This window comes from Anopheles bellator, chromosome 1 (assembly GCF_943735745.2).
Source record: "Anopheles bellator chromosome 1, idAnoBellAS_SP24_06.2, whole genome shotgun sequence".
NCBI lineage: Eukaryota > Metazoa > Arthropoda > Insecta > Diptera > Culicidae > Anopheles > Anopheles bellator.
In genome coordinates, this window is record NC_071285.1 from 21,180,797 (window position 1) to 21,194,755 (window position 13,959).

The 13,959-nt window shown below is 53.2% G+C and overlaps 2 protein-coding genes across 2 annotated transcripts; one reads left to right on the top strand and one right to left on the bottom strand.

Moving 5' to 3' along the window:
* Nucleotides 1-1,227: 1,227 nt before the first annotated feature.
* On the top strand, nt 1,228-10,616 carry LOC131215197 (serine/arginine repetitive matrix protein 2-like). The gene is made up of 4 exons (XM_058209585.1): nt 1,228-7,966; nt 8,068-8,135; nt 8,230-8,358; nt 8,431-10,616. Exons 1-4 carry the CDS (start codon nt 1,228-1,230, stop codon nt 8,596-8,598), a joined length of 7,104 nt encoding a protein of 2,367 aa, XP_058065568.1. The 3' UTR covers nt 8,599-10,616.
* Nucleotides 10,617-10,734: 118 nt separating this feature from the next.
* LOC131213875 (dehydrogenase/reductase SDR family member 7) lies at nt 10,735-13,463 on the bottom strand. Its single transcript, XM_058208087.1, has 6 exons — nt 12,844-13,463; nt 12,632-12,781; nt 12,202-12,557; nt 12,014-12,130; nt 11,773-11,939; nt 10,735-11,696 (listed from the first exon to the last, which is right to left on the bottom strand). The coding sequence occupies exons 1-6, from the start codon at nt 12,968-12,970 to the stop codon at nt 11,642-11,644; spliced, it is 972 nt and encodes a 323-aa protein (XP_058064070.1). The 5' UTR covers nt 12,971-13,463; the 3' UTR covers nt 10,735-11,641.
* Nucleotides 13,464-13,959: the final 496 nt, after the last annotated feature.

Here is a 13,959-nt window from a genome sequence, read left to right on the forward strand (position 1 = left end):
AAAAACAGATACAGATCTCTTGGCTCTCTTTTGATTTTCGTCGGTTCTAATTTATATTGTCGGCAGGTGTGAGATACGTCGCGGCGAAACGTGTCTTTCCTACTCGAATACCGAAACCAATTTCGGCGTTTAAGTCCACACTGACGCCGCTCTGTTGACAGGTGAAACGTCTGTTTATTGCTTTCTTGTGGTAACCCGATTCAGACGTTTGAATGCCCGACCGCACCGCGAGTGCGAGCGAGTGGGCAGCTGCGAAACGAGCGAGAGCGCATCCGAGCTGTGTAACACCGTGAAACGTCTGCGGTTCTCGGCTGAAATCGCCATTTTTGTCTTGCTCTCCAGTAGCGAGCTACCAATCTACCCGAGGAGCAGTACAATTCTTCCGGATTAGGTGCCGCTTGGTTGGGCCAATTTTCCGAAAACCTGGCGGTACCGTGGCGGATGTTCCGTGGCACGCCACCAGGCGCCTGTGACCCGCCGTGGACACGATTTTGAGGTCGAAAAGTGGCTGTGAAATTCCTCGTCCTCCGTTGCGCTTTTGTGCCTGGCAGCGAAAGGATCGCTACCTGTCTCACTCTGGCACTCGGGATTATTGTTTGCCTGGCATCCGCGAGTGTGTGAGATCAGCGCCGACCAACGGCGACGGCGACGGCGACGAAAATTACCCGTACTGTGCAAGCCGTCTGAATCCGTAGAGCTCGCTGCACAGCGTCCATTGTTTGTGGTTAAAAACTCCATCCGGAAGCATCCGACAAGAAGGTGCATCATTCTCCGGGCACTTCGCCGCAAACTGCACATCCGTTTTCTGCAGCCCTCGTCGAAGGTGAGGAAGGGTATCGTAATCAACAACGACGGCGGATTAAGTCGCGCTGGGCGAGCAAGCAGGAGAACGAAACGGAGAAACGAACACTATCCCAGCCCGATACTGACGATGACGATGATTGTCGAAATGATGACGGTGAAACTGCATCTGCAATCTATCAAGCTGCGTCAACAAACGCTAACGCAGTGGCAGCAACCCTTCCAACACCACCAGAAACAGTGATCGGAAGAGCGAGCGCCGTAAGACCTCCGGGGGTCCATAATTTGAAACAGACTCTAAACTAGCGCTGCATATTGAAAGTGAAGTGCACCCGGAGGTATCGCCACCTATAATCGTAGTAACCGTCAAACGAGACATTTTCGGGCTAAGAAGCGAGAAACATTTGCCGTGAGCGCTAGCGTAAAATGGCCAGCGATACAGAAGATGAGCTGATGCAACCGGTGTCTGGTGATGGAGAGGTGGTACCCAGTTTCTCCTGCACGGTGGCAGGCCGGACAAGAAGGCTAAGAAATCGCATCGTTCTCGGCAACGATACAGACGAAGACAACAGCAGCAGTGGCAGTGGGCCGATAGCGGGTCCCAGCCGGAGGCGACCGGCCGGAGCTGTAGTGATGGAGCTGGCGTCCGAAAGTTCCGAATGGGAATCGGACTGGAACAGTGACGAGGAGCAGCTATTAGAGAAGGGTGACAAGGACGCGGTGGCAGCAGTCTTGGCCAGTAAGCTCGGGTACGCCTCGGACGACTCGAGTGGCGGCAGCAGCAGCAGCGACAACGAAAAGTGTCCGATTTGCTTGCTGTCGCTGCACAGTCAGCAAGTTGGCGTGCCGGAGGTGTGCGAGCATGTGTTCTGTGCGGCGTGCATCGAAGAATGGTCACGCACCGTCTCCACCTGTCCGATTGATCGTAAAGACTTTGCGGTGATCAACGTCTACCCGAACATTGACCAGCGGACAACAGTGCTGCGGACATACCGCGTCCAACCGAAACCGGCGGATGCGCTCGGCAGCGAGGAACTCGAGGGTGGCACCGGTGTGCCCGGTCCGTTCCTCGATGTCGACGTCGACGATTTGATCTTCTGCGAGGTGTGTCACCAGGCGCACCACGAAGAACGAATGCTTCTGTGCGATTCGTGCAACAACGGGTTTCACTTGGAATGTCTCAATCCGCCGCTACTAGAGATTCCGTTCGGTTCGTGGTACTGTGACGGGTGCTTTGCATCCGGCTCCGACGAGGATGACAACGAGCTGCAAGATTTGTTGAATGATCTTAACCAAATCGGGGGCATGCGGGAGTCTCGGCTCCGGCAGCGTATTCGCAGTCCACCGCGAATCGTTCGCACGCGCCAGAGTGAGCGTATTCGCGCGGCCATTCTCAACCGGTCGCGCGGAGAGCTGACGACCCAAGCACGCTTGGAACCGGCGATCACTTTGTCGACTCGCCGATCTAACAGCAACGCGGCGGCAGTGGAGCGTTCTCGGGCCAGACTGGCCGCGGGTTCTTCTGCCCACGGAGGAAGCAGCAGCAGCAGCAGCCTCGTGGCGGTAGCGTCGGCCCCGCGTGCCCGAAAAACGGTCAAACGAAAACGGCGAGGGCGCACGCGGCGCAAGATTCTGAGTATGATCATTTCGGAGTACGATGTCGACAACAACGACGACGAAGGAGGGCGCGGGGGTGAACCCGGGCAGAAGTTTGCCATCAAACGCAAGAAACTCTACAGCACGTTGCGCAAGCTGCGGAAAAAGCGAGCAAAACGTCGGAAAACGACCATCACGGGTGGTGTTCACGCTTCGAGGCGTGCAACGGCCACCATCACGGCGAGCGAGGAACTGGCACGGGCCACCAACTTCGCGGAGGACTCCGTACAGCGGCAGCGGATCGGAACGGGAATAACGCCGCTGAAAATCTTTGGCGGTCGGAACGATTTGGACTATTTCAGCGACGACGACGAAGACGAAGAAAGCAGCACCGGTGGCGGTGGTGGAGGAGGCAGAGCGGGCGGCGACGGGTCAACACTGATCGGTACGATGATCAGTGCTCGACTTCGCAACCCGCTTGGTCAACGGAGGGCACTGAAGAGTGGCTTCGAGCGGTTCAGTACGCCCAGCGGCTCGGCACCGGGCTCGAATGGTGCTTCGGTCGATATCCTGGGAAGCATTCTCGAGAGTCAAGAACGCTGGCATTCGCGCGACGGTCTGCGGAACGTGCGGATCAACGGTGGGAAAATTATTTTTCCCTGCAATGGACCGAGTCACGAGCGTCCCAGCGACGGTGCTTCCCCGAGTCAACGCAATCGACCGAGTGTTAGCATTACCAGTGCAGCCAACACCTCCGGCTCCAATAGCACAGCCACGAGTCAATCACTGGCCGGTACCGACGGGAATGCGAGTGGCTCCAGCAATGTGTCAGTGAACGGAACTTCCGATGGTGGTTTCGGTGCCGGTTCCGTCGACACTGCCACGACCGGAAGTTCGACGCAAGGTGGTTTGGGTACGGCCGACGGTTCCCTCGATGACCTCGATCCATCCGATACGTCAATTTTTGTCGATCTTCCGTTTCCTGGCAAATCATCCACCGCTGAAGACAAAACCCAGAAGAAGGAGGATTCCCCGGACAAAGAAGTTGCAGGTGAAGGCAGTAAACCGATTGCGGGGCGTCTTCCGAAGGGCCTAGCTCACGATGCGACGGTTACGGCTGCCGGCAGCTCATCGTCATCCGTCGTAGAAAACAACTGTCCCAATTTTTCCGTCTACTCGTCGGAGACACTGCACTTCGCCAAGGGATCGGCAGACGGCAACCAAATGTACGATCCGCTCGACAGCGAGCAGCGCACCGATGACGAGGATGACGGGGGTGATCGTGACGAAGATCTGGTCCAGCTAGACGACGACGATCCACTCGGTCAGGGCGAAAAACCGGTGGCTAGTGGGGACGTGGCGGCAAACGGAGCACCGGCGTGTACCGGCGAGCGGCTATCAAGCAACGGTGAGCAAGACGATGAGGTTTGCCCTGAACGAGACGAGGACGATGGAACACCGGCGCGAGACGAGTTCGATTCCGAGAGCGACGATGAGCTAAAGAAAATCGAAGCCGACTCTAGTCGGGGACTCGATGGTCGGGGCCGGTCGAGCCGTAGCGAGCGGGGCCTGGACGCACTGACGCCACCCTTGACGACTTCGCTCGTGGCAGCTCTCGGTGCTTCCGGGGCAGCGATGGCGGCGGCATCGGCCATCGCCACCGCCAACTTTGGGCCCCCGATTGGTCTCGCGACGTCAACGGCGAGTGGGTGCGGTGGCGATGACGATCGCAGCTATACACCGTGCTTGGACGAAAAGTATCAGGAGCGCCGGGAGCTGATCGATCATCACACGGGTGAGGATACGTCCGCGGAAGATGGCGGTCTGCTGGCGTCGTCGGTGCGGTTCCACAGTCAGGGCAGTGCGATCGATTCGGCGGGAATCGGTGGCATGGACACGGAGCTCATATCCGAGGAGGACGACAATGCGTTCGCGGAGACAGCGGAGGACGGTGCGGGGCCATCTGGTACCGGCAAAGCGTCAACCTCCACAGGGCCGGGTGCGAAGCGGAAGACGGGCAGCGAGCTAACGTTCAAAAAGGTCACGAAAAAAGGTCGCGAACGAAACTATCGTGAAAAGGATTCGAAGAAAAGGTCTTCCCGTCGGGACGGCGAGCGGTCGGACGGCGACGAGAATGGGGGTGATAGTGGCGGAGGTGACGGTGCCTACGGCGGCAAATCGGACAGTAGAAGCCGACCCCGGCGACCGAAGCGCAAAGAGTTGCCACGCTACGACATCCGGTCGATTATCGCGGAGAAGCGTCCTCGCATCTACAAGGACCCGTTCGGGCGCGACGTCACACCGAAGCGGCGTTCCAGAACTCGCTCACCGCGAGTGCCGTCGCGCAGCCGCTCCCGGGACCGCAATCGAAACATTTCGATTTCACTCTCACCCGAACCGCCGCTGCATGTCCCTGCCGGGAGCACAAGATCGTCGCGCCACTACGCTGGTGGAGCTGGAGCAAGCCGGCGTCGATCGCCCTCCCCACGACAACACCGTGGTGCTCGATCACCGCCCTCGATGCGCTCTCCACTGCCATTCCGGTCGCGGTCTCGTTCGCGGTCGCGCGGCGCCGGAGGACCTTTGGGGGCGCTGCGATCGCTTTCGCCGCGCTCACCACGTGCACGCTACGCCCGATCGATACGTTCACGAACGTTCTCACGATCACCATCGCCACCAGCGACCCATCGGGTCCCACTCGCGCTAAGTGGAGGAAGCCGTAGTTTGCGGCGCTCTCCACCACACGCCTCCCGGTCACGCTCACGATCGCCGGCGGAACGAAAGCTGGCGGGTCGGTTGAAGAAGAAATCGAAACGAAAGTCAAAGCGGGTCGCATCGGTCAGTCGCAGTCGAAGCAGGAGTCGAAGCCGCAGTCGTAGCCGCAGCCGCAAACGGAGCCGCAGCCGGAGCAGGAGCAAGAGTCGAAGCCGCAGCCGCAGTCGTAGCCGCAGTCCAGTGGATCGACGTGCTCGCCGGTTGGCGAAGGTTCCCACCTACAGCAGCCGAAGCGGGCGGAAGAAAAAATCAAAACGCCAAAGCGTTTCTTCGCCGCCCACCCGCGCCATTTCTCCCAACCGACGGCCGGCACAAGCAGCCTCCGGGGCGAAAAAGCAAAAGAAGAAGAGTCGCAAACGATCGTCTCCGTCGCAGATCGTTTCGCGATCGACGTCCCGCACACCACCACCGCCGGCCCCTTCGGCCAGTGGTCTAACGGAACGCTTCACCAAAGGCCGCCAGCGGGGCTCGTGGACACCTCCACCATTGGCAGCGCCACCCACGGGCAACGTGGCGACCGTAAGTGGAAGTCGGGTCAAGACGAACGGGGCCGCCAATCTGACGGTCATTCTCACAAACGAAGAAGCGGTGGCCAAGCAGCAACAGCAACAGCAGGCTCTCGGCAGCACTGCGAAGGAGCATCGCAGCAAGGCCGCACGGAAGGAGGCACGGCGCCGGGAGCGGGCCCGAGAGAAGAATAGCCTACCCTCGAAGGAAGTATTTACATCGGGTGATAATATTCTTGTAAGTGTTAGCTTTAACGATAAGACAACACCGGCCGCTGGTGGTGGGGTCGGCGGTGCCAAGGAGCTGGACAAGGCGCTGGGCGATGGCTCGACGGCGGACGAACACCGGTACCACCACCACCATCACTACCACCACGGATCGGGTGCGGCAACTAGTGGCACGGATCGATCCAAGCAGCGGCTCAAGGACGGTGGTGGCGCGGCCACATCGAAGCGCCAACGAGGAGATCAGCGTGCGGTCGCTGGCGCTGCTCCGCTCGACGGTTGCGAGCGTCCGAAAAGTAAGCGCGTCGATCGGATCGGTAAGCAGCAACGGGGGACGCTGGCGTCGCGTCTCGGGGATGGTTCCGCGGTCAAGCCGGTGGTTATCATCGATCTGGACGGATCGCCCTTCCGTGTGCTGACCCCATCGCCGAAGGCCGTCATCGTACTGTCGGACAGTGATACCGAGAAGGACAAGGATCTGCGGGGCCCTGTTGGTGGCGGGGGAGCTTCCGGAAGCATTCTCGTCGCACAGGTCACAGGAGGACCACATGGGCAGGAGAAAGAAAGCAACGGAGGAGCTGTTCGCAGTAACGCCATCGGCCAATCGTTGGGCCAGTCGTTGGGTCTTGTCGTGGATGGGCAAAGCGGTGGCGCGACAGCACTCCCGGGCGGTCCAGGTGGCGCAGGAGCTACGGGTGGTACAGGAGCAGGCGCTGGGTCCGCGTTGCGCAAGACGCCACCAGACGATGATATGTTTGGCCCAAAGACACCACCAGGCTTCCCGAAGTCAACCGGAACCTCTGTCGTAACCGGCGCCAGTGCACCCTGCGGCGCCGCTGTTGCGCAGTCTACTACCTCCTCGTCCACCAACAACAAAACCCTGCTGCAGGCCCCGAAGTTTTCGATGCAAGTAAAAACCAAGTCATCCAATGTGCGTCCCGTCAATCCGTTGTACGATCCCGGTGACCTCGACGACGGAAAGGACGACGAAAGTCCGGAGCGACAAGATGAAGCATGCGCTGGCGGCGGTGGTGTCGGTGGCGGCAGCGGTGGAAGTGTTGTTGGTGCAGCAACCGATGGTTCGAACGGTAGTCAGGTCGGAGTTACGCTATCGCAGGCTGGCTACGTCGGAGGGCACGTGGCACTAACAATGGCCACATCCGTTGGACCGAACACGCCACCGGAACCGGCACCCCAATCACCTTCGCCAGATGTTTACGATCCATTCGAACCGACTAAGTCACCATCGCCCTCGCCGCCACCGCGGGATGCGCTCTCGATCGGGCGACTGTCCGAGGAAGATGAACCGAATAACAAGACTGCCGTGGTGGCTCCCGACACTGCGATCGCGGAACGAAACACTGAACTCATGAATGGTGGTGGTGGTGGTGGCGGCGTCAGTGTCGATAACGTCGGTTCGCGAACACCTCCCCTGTTGGGACGGACAGGCGTTGCACCGAAAGTAACGGTTCTCAGCAGTATCGTGCTGAGTGCGGCCAACATCGCCACCTCCGATGCTAACTCCGATTCCGACGTTATCTTTGACGATTTCCCGCATTCCTCGGGCGCCGCAATGCAGAAAGCACCCACTTCCGGTGGTGGAGGCAACAGTCTGATTTCGAAGCTACCTCTGCCCGGCCAGCAGCAGGGCAGCGGTGGGGTAATTGTGCAGAGCAGTGGCACCTCTTCCGGGCCAGCAAAGTTCGTCGGTGACTTCATGAACCCAACCGACTCACCGTACTCGCCGGGGGCGAGCGATTTCGATGATCTGTTCGAGCCACCACCGGGCGGTGGCGGCGACCTGCAAGGTTTAGGCGACTCGCCTTTGTTGCCACACGTTGCCAAACAGCAGCCCAACAGTGGTCACCATCCGACACACTCGTTGGCTCAGCAGCAGACATCCTACAAACCGTCAACATCGAAGATGCCAACGACGAAGGCGGCCAAAAAGTCAACCAACCAATTCGATTGTCTGTTTGGCTCGTCGCCACCAAATCACACCGGGGCACGGATGGGCCGCGGCCGGAAAGGGGGCCACAAGCGCTCGAAGGGCACCGGAGGAGGTTTGTATTCCGTTCTAAAACACCTTACGAGAGTGGAGCTCGTAAATCAACTTTAAGTGTTAATCCACGAAAATAACCACAAACCATTTGTTGCATTTTAGGTAAGCTAAACCAAAAAGGTGACACAGCGGATGACGAGGATCCGTCGAAGCTATCGGTGAAGGAAAAGGTACGATTCGCTTTCCATTACGATGAGTCTCAGCGAAGGGTAACAATATTGTTAGCGGTTCATTAATGTGCAACATCTGTCGTTTCGTTCGTAGTTCCTGAAGAAACTCAATCGACTCGAGCGTGTCGTCGAAGAGGTGAAGTTAGTTATCAAACCTTACTATAACAAAAAGCAAATCAACAAGGATGAATACAAGGATATTCTGCGCCGTGCCGTACCGAAGGTATACATATACATATACATATACATAAAGCGGAATCACAAATGATCATATATCGTCCACTAACCATTGCAGATTTGCCATAGCCGCACCGGGGAAATTAATCCGATTAAAATTCAGAAGCTCATCAAGGCATACGTACGCAAAATACGTGGCAAACGGCGGCTGACAAAGAAGGGTGGCCCCGGCAGCGGTGGTCCTTTAGGTTTGCCGACGAACAACAGCAACGCGATCATAATATAAAGCGAAAAGCAACGGGTGCGTCCACCAAAATGGATATAGGTTTTCGTCTTAAGGTGGTAAGGCGCGAGGCAATCTGTATAAAGTTGTACTTTATTTGACACACGCTAATCTGTGAGTTTAAGCTGAAGAAACTGTAGGCAACAGTCAAGCTATGTTCTTGTAATTATTATTACAATCGAAATTAGTTGTGTTTTACACTGCTTCTACTATTACTGTTTGATTTATCAATGTATATAAACTTAAGTTCAAGCACATCAAGAATTTTTTTTCTGGCATGTACTCCCCCGATACGTGGCCAGGACTCTACGAAGAAAGCGACCAAACCGTTTAGATAGATGCATAACTTTGTGCTTTCCGCCTATCGTTTGAATTTACAAAAGCGTCGCTTTATGCGCACATCGTAGTTTTTCGTTTCAAAATCGAACTCTGAACAGTTTCAGTTTTCTAAAAAGAATCCTGCATGCGGTGGACGAGTTAAGCGTAAGATAAGTTTAAAAACGAAGCATGATTATTAGTGAGGCAAAGCATAAGTAGTGTGTAGTGTGAATGAAACCACCAAAAGAGAGTGGCAGTGATTGGCAGACAGAAAATCTTCACAAACGGGAAACCGACAGAATTTTGTGCAAGAGTGTGTGCAAGAGTGAATGATAATGTTTATTACTTTTTATACCATTGGCCAAATGATGATCGAGTGTGACGGTAGTAGAAACTCCTTCTGCTGCACAATGATGATCCTACGCTCTGGGTTCACCTCGAACGGAGTCACAATACAAGTGATTGATTGTTGAATTGCTGAACCAACGAGATAGATACACACAGAAAGAGGCAAACTGATGCGGTGATGCGGTTAGTGAGTGAAACAGTAAGGGGACTATACATTAAATTTCCATCAAACTCTGGCACTCTTCGCGCCGATGTAGCAGCAGCGCAAGTCGGGCGACGTTCGGATGGGTATCTCTCGAGTTTAAAGACATACCTTTCTCTCAAGCTAATCAGCTGCTCAAGTAGTAGAATTATACTGACAGAAGGAAAAAAATCATTACAAATGCTCCAATCTTTAGCCGAACGGATAGCGATCATCAGCAGCCCCATCATTCAGATTTCCCCATTGCGACGGAAATGAGGAAATCATTTAAATATGGTATTTATATATAGTTTCATTGTATTGTAGATAAACCAAGAGCAAATAGAGTGTTACTGTCAACAACTGGGAAATGTGGAGAAACACAAAATTATGCGACCTCCACAAGCTCAGACAGCAATCCTTTCAGCGCAAACTACTACGCAACTTGAGGAGAAAACGTTGCGTTCTCGAATTCGTCGAAGGTAGCAGGTGAGATCGATCTCGCTTTCTCCTTATCAACAATACACACATATATTTATTCGTATGTAATACTGCACACAGCAACACATTCTGACATAACTAATCACTCGGTCAAGTCACCGCAAACGGCGTTTTAATGATAAGCTGAACATAGTAAGTTGTTAAGTAGCGAAAAACACTAACGATTGGAAGTGCAGAACCGTGTGGGTTGCGTGTCCTTCGAGCGCGCCTCTTCCTTGCGCGGTGCCCAGAGGCCGCCGATAACGATGTTTCTCAATGGTTTAGTTCACATCCAAGCATAAGTCAATTGTAGCCAAACGACGTGCTGTACACCGGAGAGCTTTCGCTACACATCGATGTACCCGATGCAATCTATCTGTTTAAAATCGTTTCTTTCCCAACTTTTGTTCGCCTTCCGGTTACTACTAAGCCGCACACCTCCTCAGTACAGGTGCCGTCGCCTACATAGGAAAAGCACACCAACTCTAATCGTTTGATGCTGGATGCTGTTGTAGGACCTCAGAAATGGGCGAACATGCGTGGTCAGCAGAACGCCATCAACGTGGGCCACCATTGTCAGTCGTGTGCTAACGGTTTAGATTGAAGCGGATCATAGGTGGAAATCTACCTTATTCACAGGACCGTCACCGCGTGAGATTGAAAGAAATTCGTGGTTTAATAAATCTATTATGTAAGAGATATAAAAAGCTGTGCCGTTTATTTATCCACTCCCAACTTGATTTATTTCTGTTAAATTTCAGGGGTTTTGAAGAAGCATTCCTAGATAGATAGCGGAATGGCGGAATTCCTGCTACCTTCCAATCGATGTTACCGTTCACTATTTCTGATTGAATTTGTTCATATTTCAAAGTAGTACAGTATACAACCGATTTCACGGAATGCCGGATGTTTAGATACTGCTGCTGATAGACCTTAGTGGCGGTCCAACATCAACATCTAGAATTTAAAATTCTCAAACATCATTTAATATTCCACATTTGTGCCATATTTTCAACATGTTTTATTATTCTTGAGCTCTCGACTGAGCTCGGGTGGTTGGGTGTTGTTGAAACTAAGTGTGTTTTCGAAGAATTTGGTATTAACTTTTTTTAAATATGTTCGTACGTATGGAATTAAATTATGGCTTTTAGGTTTTCAGTTAACTTCCACACTGATACTGTGGCTGACCCACCTTACAGTGTTAGCGTGACTTTTATGCAATAAACTTTTCTAAAAACAATCTGCGACGCAGTTCAGTGACGTAGTGCACGAACGAACAAAACTTGGCGTACACCAGTGCAGGATGCAAACATGAACGCACTAATTAACAAACAAATGCAAAGCTCTGCCCTGTGCTCATAATAATTAACATTAAATAATTAACTATCTGTTTTTTGGAGAACTACAAATAATGAACGCTGCCAACAAATAACAATCGTTGAGCTGCCTGTGACTTTCGCGAAGAGCGGTGAAAATGGGACTAATTCTAGCGTGGAGCGTGCTATCGTAGAGTTTCGAGCAAGTTCCCAAACACAGCTGGTCTTCCGCTCACCGGACCGTGGACCGCTCAGACTGCATTCCTCACCCCTGTGAAGACGGCGGTGGCCTTTGTTACTCGTTTAGTGTGCGCAACTGGAATGACTGCTTTGTGCACCCGTCGACTTCCGCCTGCGGCTGCGGGTTGGCCGTGTGTGGGCCCTCCGCGCGTTTAACACCAATTTACCGGCTATCGCGAACTCGCTGCAGTCTCTCACTTCCAATAATTTTCAGCAACCTGCAAAAAATGGCACAAACAGGTTGCAAATCACTTTATTAAGTTAAGCTTGCGCCACACGCCATCGGTGACTTACACTCGCTTCAGGTTCGGGTAATAACACCCGATGTAGAGCAAGAAGTTGATCGGGAACGTTCCCACCCAGCTGAGATGGGTTTTGTTGGCGATCGCCAGCGCGTACAGTTGGCCACACCTTTCGCTCGTCATCCTGCGGTCCGTCGGTTGTACGCGTTGGTTGTATTTCTAACGTTGTCAAAAATGAAGTTGTTACCACAATGATGGGATTTTCCGTTCCCATCCAATTTTCCCTTTCCTACCGTGCCAGGTGTATCGGTGAAACATTCTTGCAGAAAATTCGTGGCCGTCGGTCCAGGACAGAACATAGTAATGTTTACATTGTTCGGTAGCTCGTTTCTCAACGCCTCGAAGTAGCCCTGCCGGGTTCCACAGAGAAAACGGATGAGAGTTTTATCGCCCTTGAAAGCGCGTTGCCGGATTATCTTACGTGGAGGGCGTGCTTGGCACCGGTGTACGTCCCGGAATTCGGAGCTCCGATCAGACCTGCAGTGCTGCTCGTCACCACCAAGTGGCCCTTCACCGAGTTGCGCACGAAAAAGTTCAGTGCCACCCGCGACAAGCTTACCACCGCGAACACATCCAGCTCGAACAGCTCCCGATCGACCTTAACATTGATGGCACCCCAATCGGCGCGCTGCGATCGACCAGCATTGTTCACCAGAATATCCACCGTTTTGAAGTGATCGATAACCATGTTGAAGTAGTCGTTGTGATGATTCACGTGAAGCATATCCATTTCCAGCACATATACATCGTTTGGGCCGAGACTTCCGTTCGATTGAACTGCGATGAACAATAAAGAATGGCAACAGTAGAAAAATCTTGCGTCTGTGGCAATCGCCCCTTTTGTTCGGTACCCAGGCAAGCTTGTTTCACTTTCAGTAGCTCGGAAATATTCCGCGCCGAGATGCATAATTTGACTCCATGCTTCGCGAGGGCTATTGCCAGCTCGCGGCCAATTCCGCTCGACGCCCCAGTTATCCAGACCACCTTTCCGCGCAGCGAAGCTGTGAGGGAAAAGTACAATAATCCGTTAGAAAACGTCCACCCAGGCACTGACACAACCTACAGATCGGTTTGCCCAATTTGGAGAGAAAGAAGAGTTCAATGTCCGAATCGAGCACCCCCCAAAGTATCACGCGCAGCAGATGGTACACGAAGAAACTAATCGCAACAAAGTTGAAGAAGAAAGCCATCTTGCCATCCGATACGTCGGGCGGATGACCTCAGTCCGGAGCACACGGAACACGCCCTACGACGGTAGGAACTAAACCACTTTTCCTGACGTGGGAATCGTGGGAATCGTGGGAAATCGATCGTCTGCGCACTGCGCTCGTGGCTGCCCGATTATTGTGTCGCGGATTGTCACTCGGAACAGACGGCTCAGACTATTTTTTTTTTCCTGCTTTCGTCGCGACTAATTTGAACTCGAAGAAACTTGTCACAACAACACCTATCTCTTTCTCTCGCTCGCGTTCGCGTTTTTCATGCACTAAGTCTGGGTTTTGATAAGCTCTCCTTCTGCTGTAGTATATTGTGAATCACGGTACACCGTCCAATTGGCGTGAATATGTTTACGTGACGAATGTAGTGCGCAACGTGAGCGCTTCATTCAACGCGGCACGCTTTCCTCCCGGCCTCAAATGGTTGTGTGCTTGTGCATGTATGGTACAGGTTTTCTGTTTTGTTTTCCCCCCCATCATGACGCCATCGGGGGGTGTGAACTGCGATCGCGGTGTCAAGATCATGATCGTCTCATCATCTCTTTAAAGCGCAAGCCCCCTCCGACTTGCAAAGGAAAGGTACAAAGTAGGGGCGAGAGGTCCGATACCGGTGCAAGATCCGTCGTATTCCTACTCTTTTTCCTGTGCGTTTTTCATTGGCGGTCTGAATCAGCCACCTTCCAGAGTTTGCATCGCGATGTGAGTCAAAAAACAGGATAAACGCATTTTTTCCAGTGGCAAAGTCTCTATTGGTTATCCATGGAACTAACGTATGAAACGTTTCATATTAACCCTTAGACTGGTTTATAAATATGAACTAAATAATTTGTAGATAACCATGACTTTCAAAAAATTTGCAAAAGAGGATTTTTGGACTGTGGTTTAATCAAAAGAATAAACGAAAACGATGACGCCGAGTTACACAATTCCAACGTCGTTTCAACAGTTGCGTATTTTTTTGA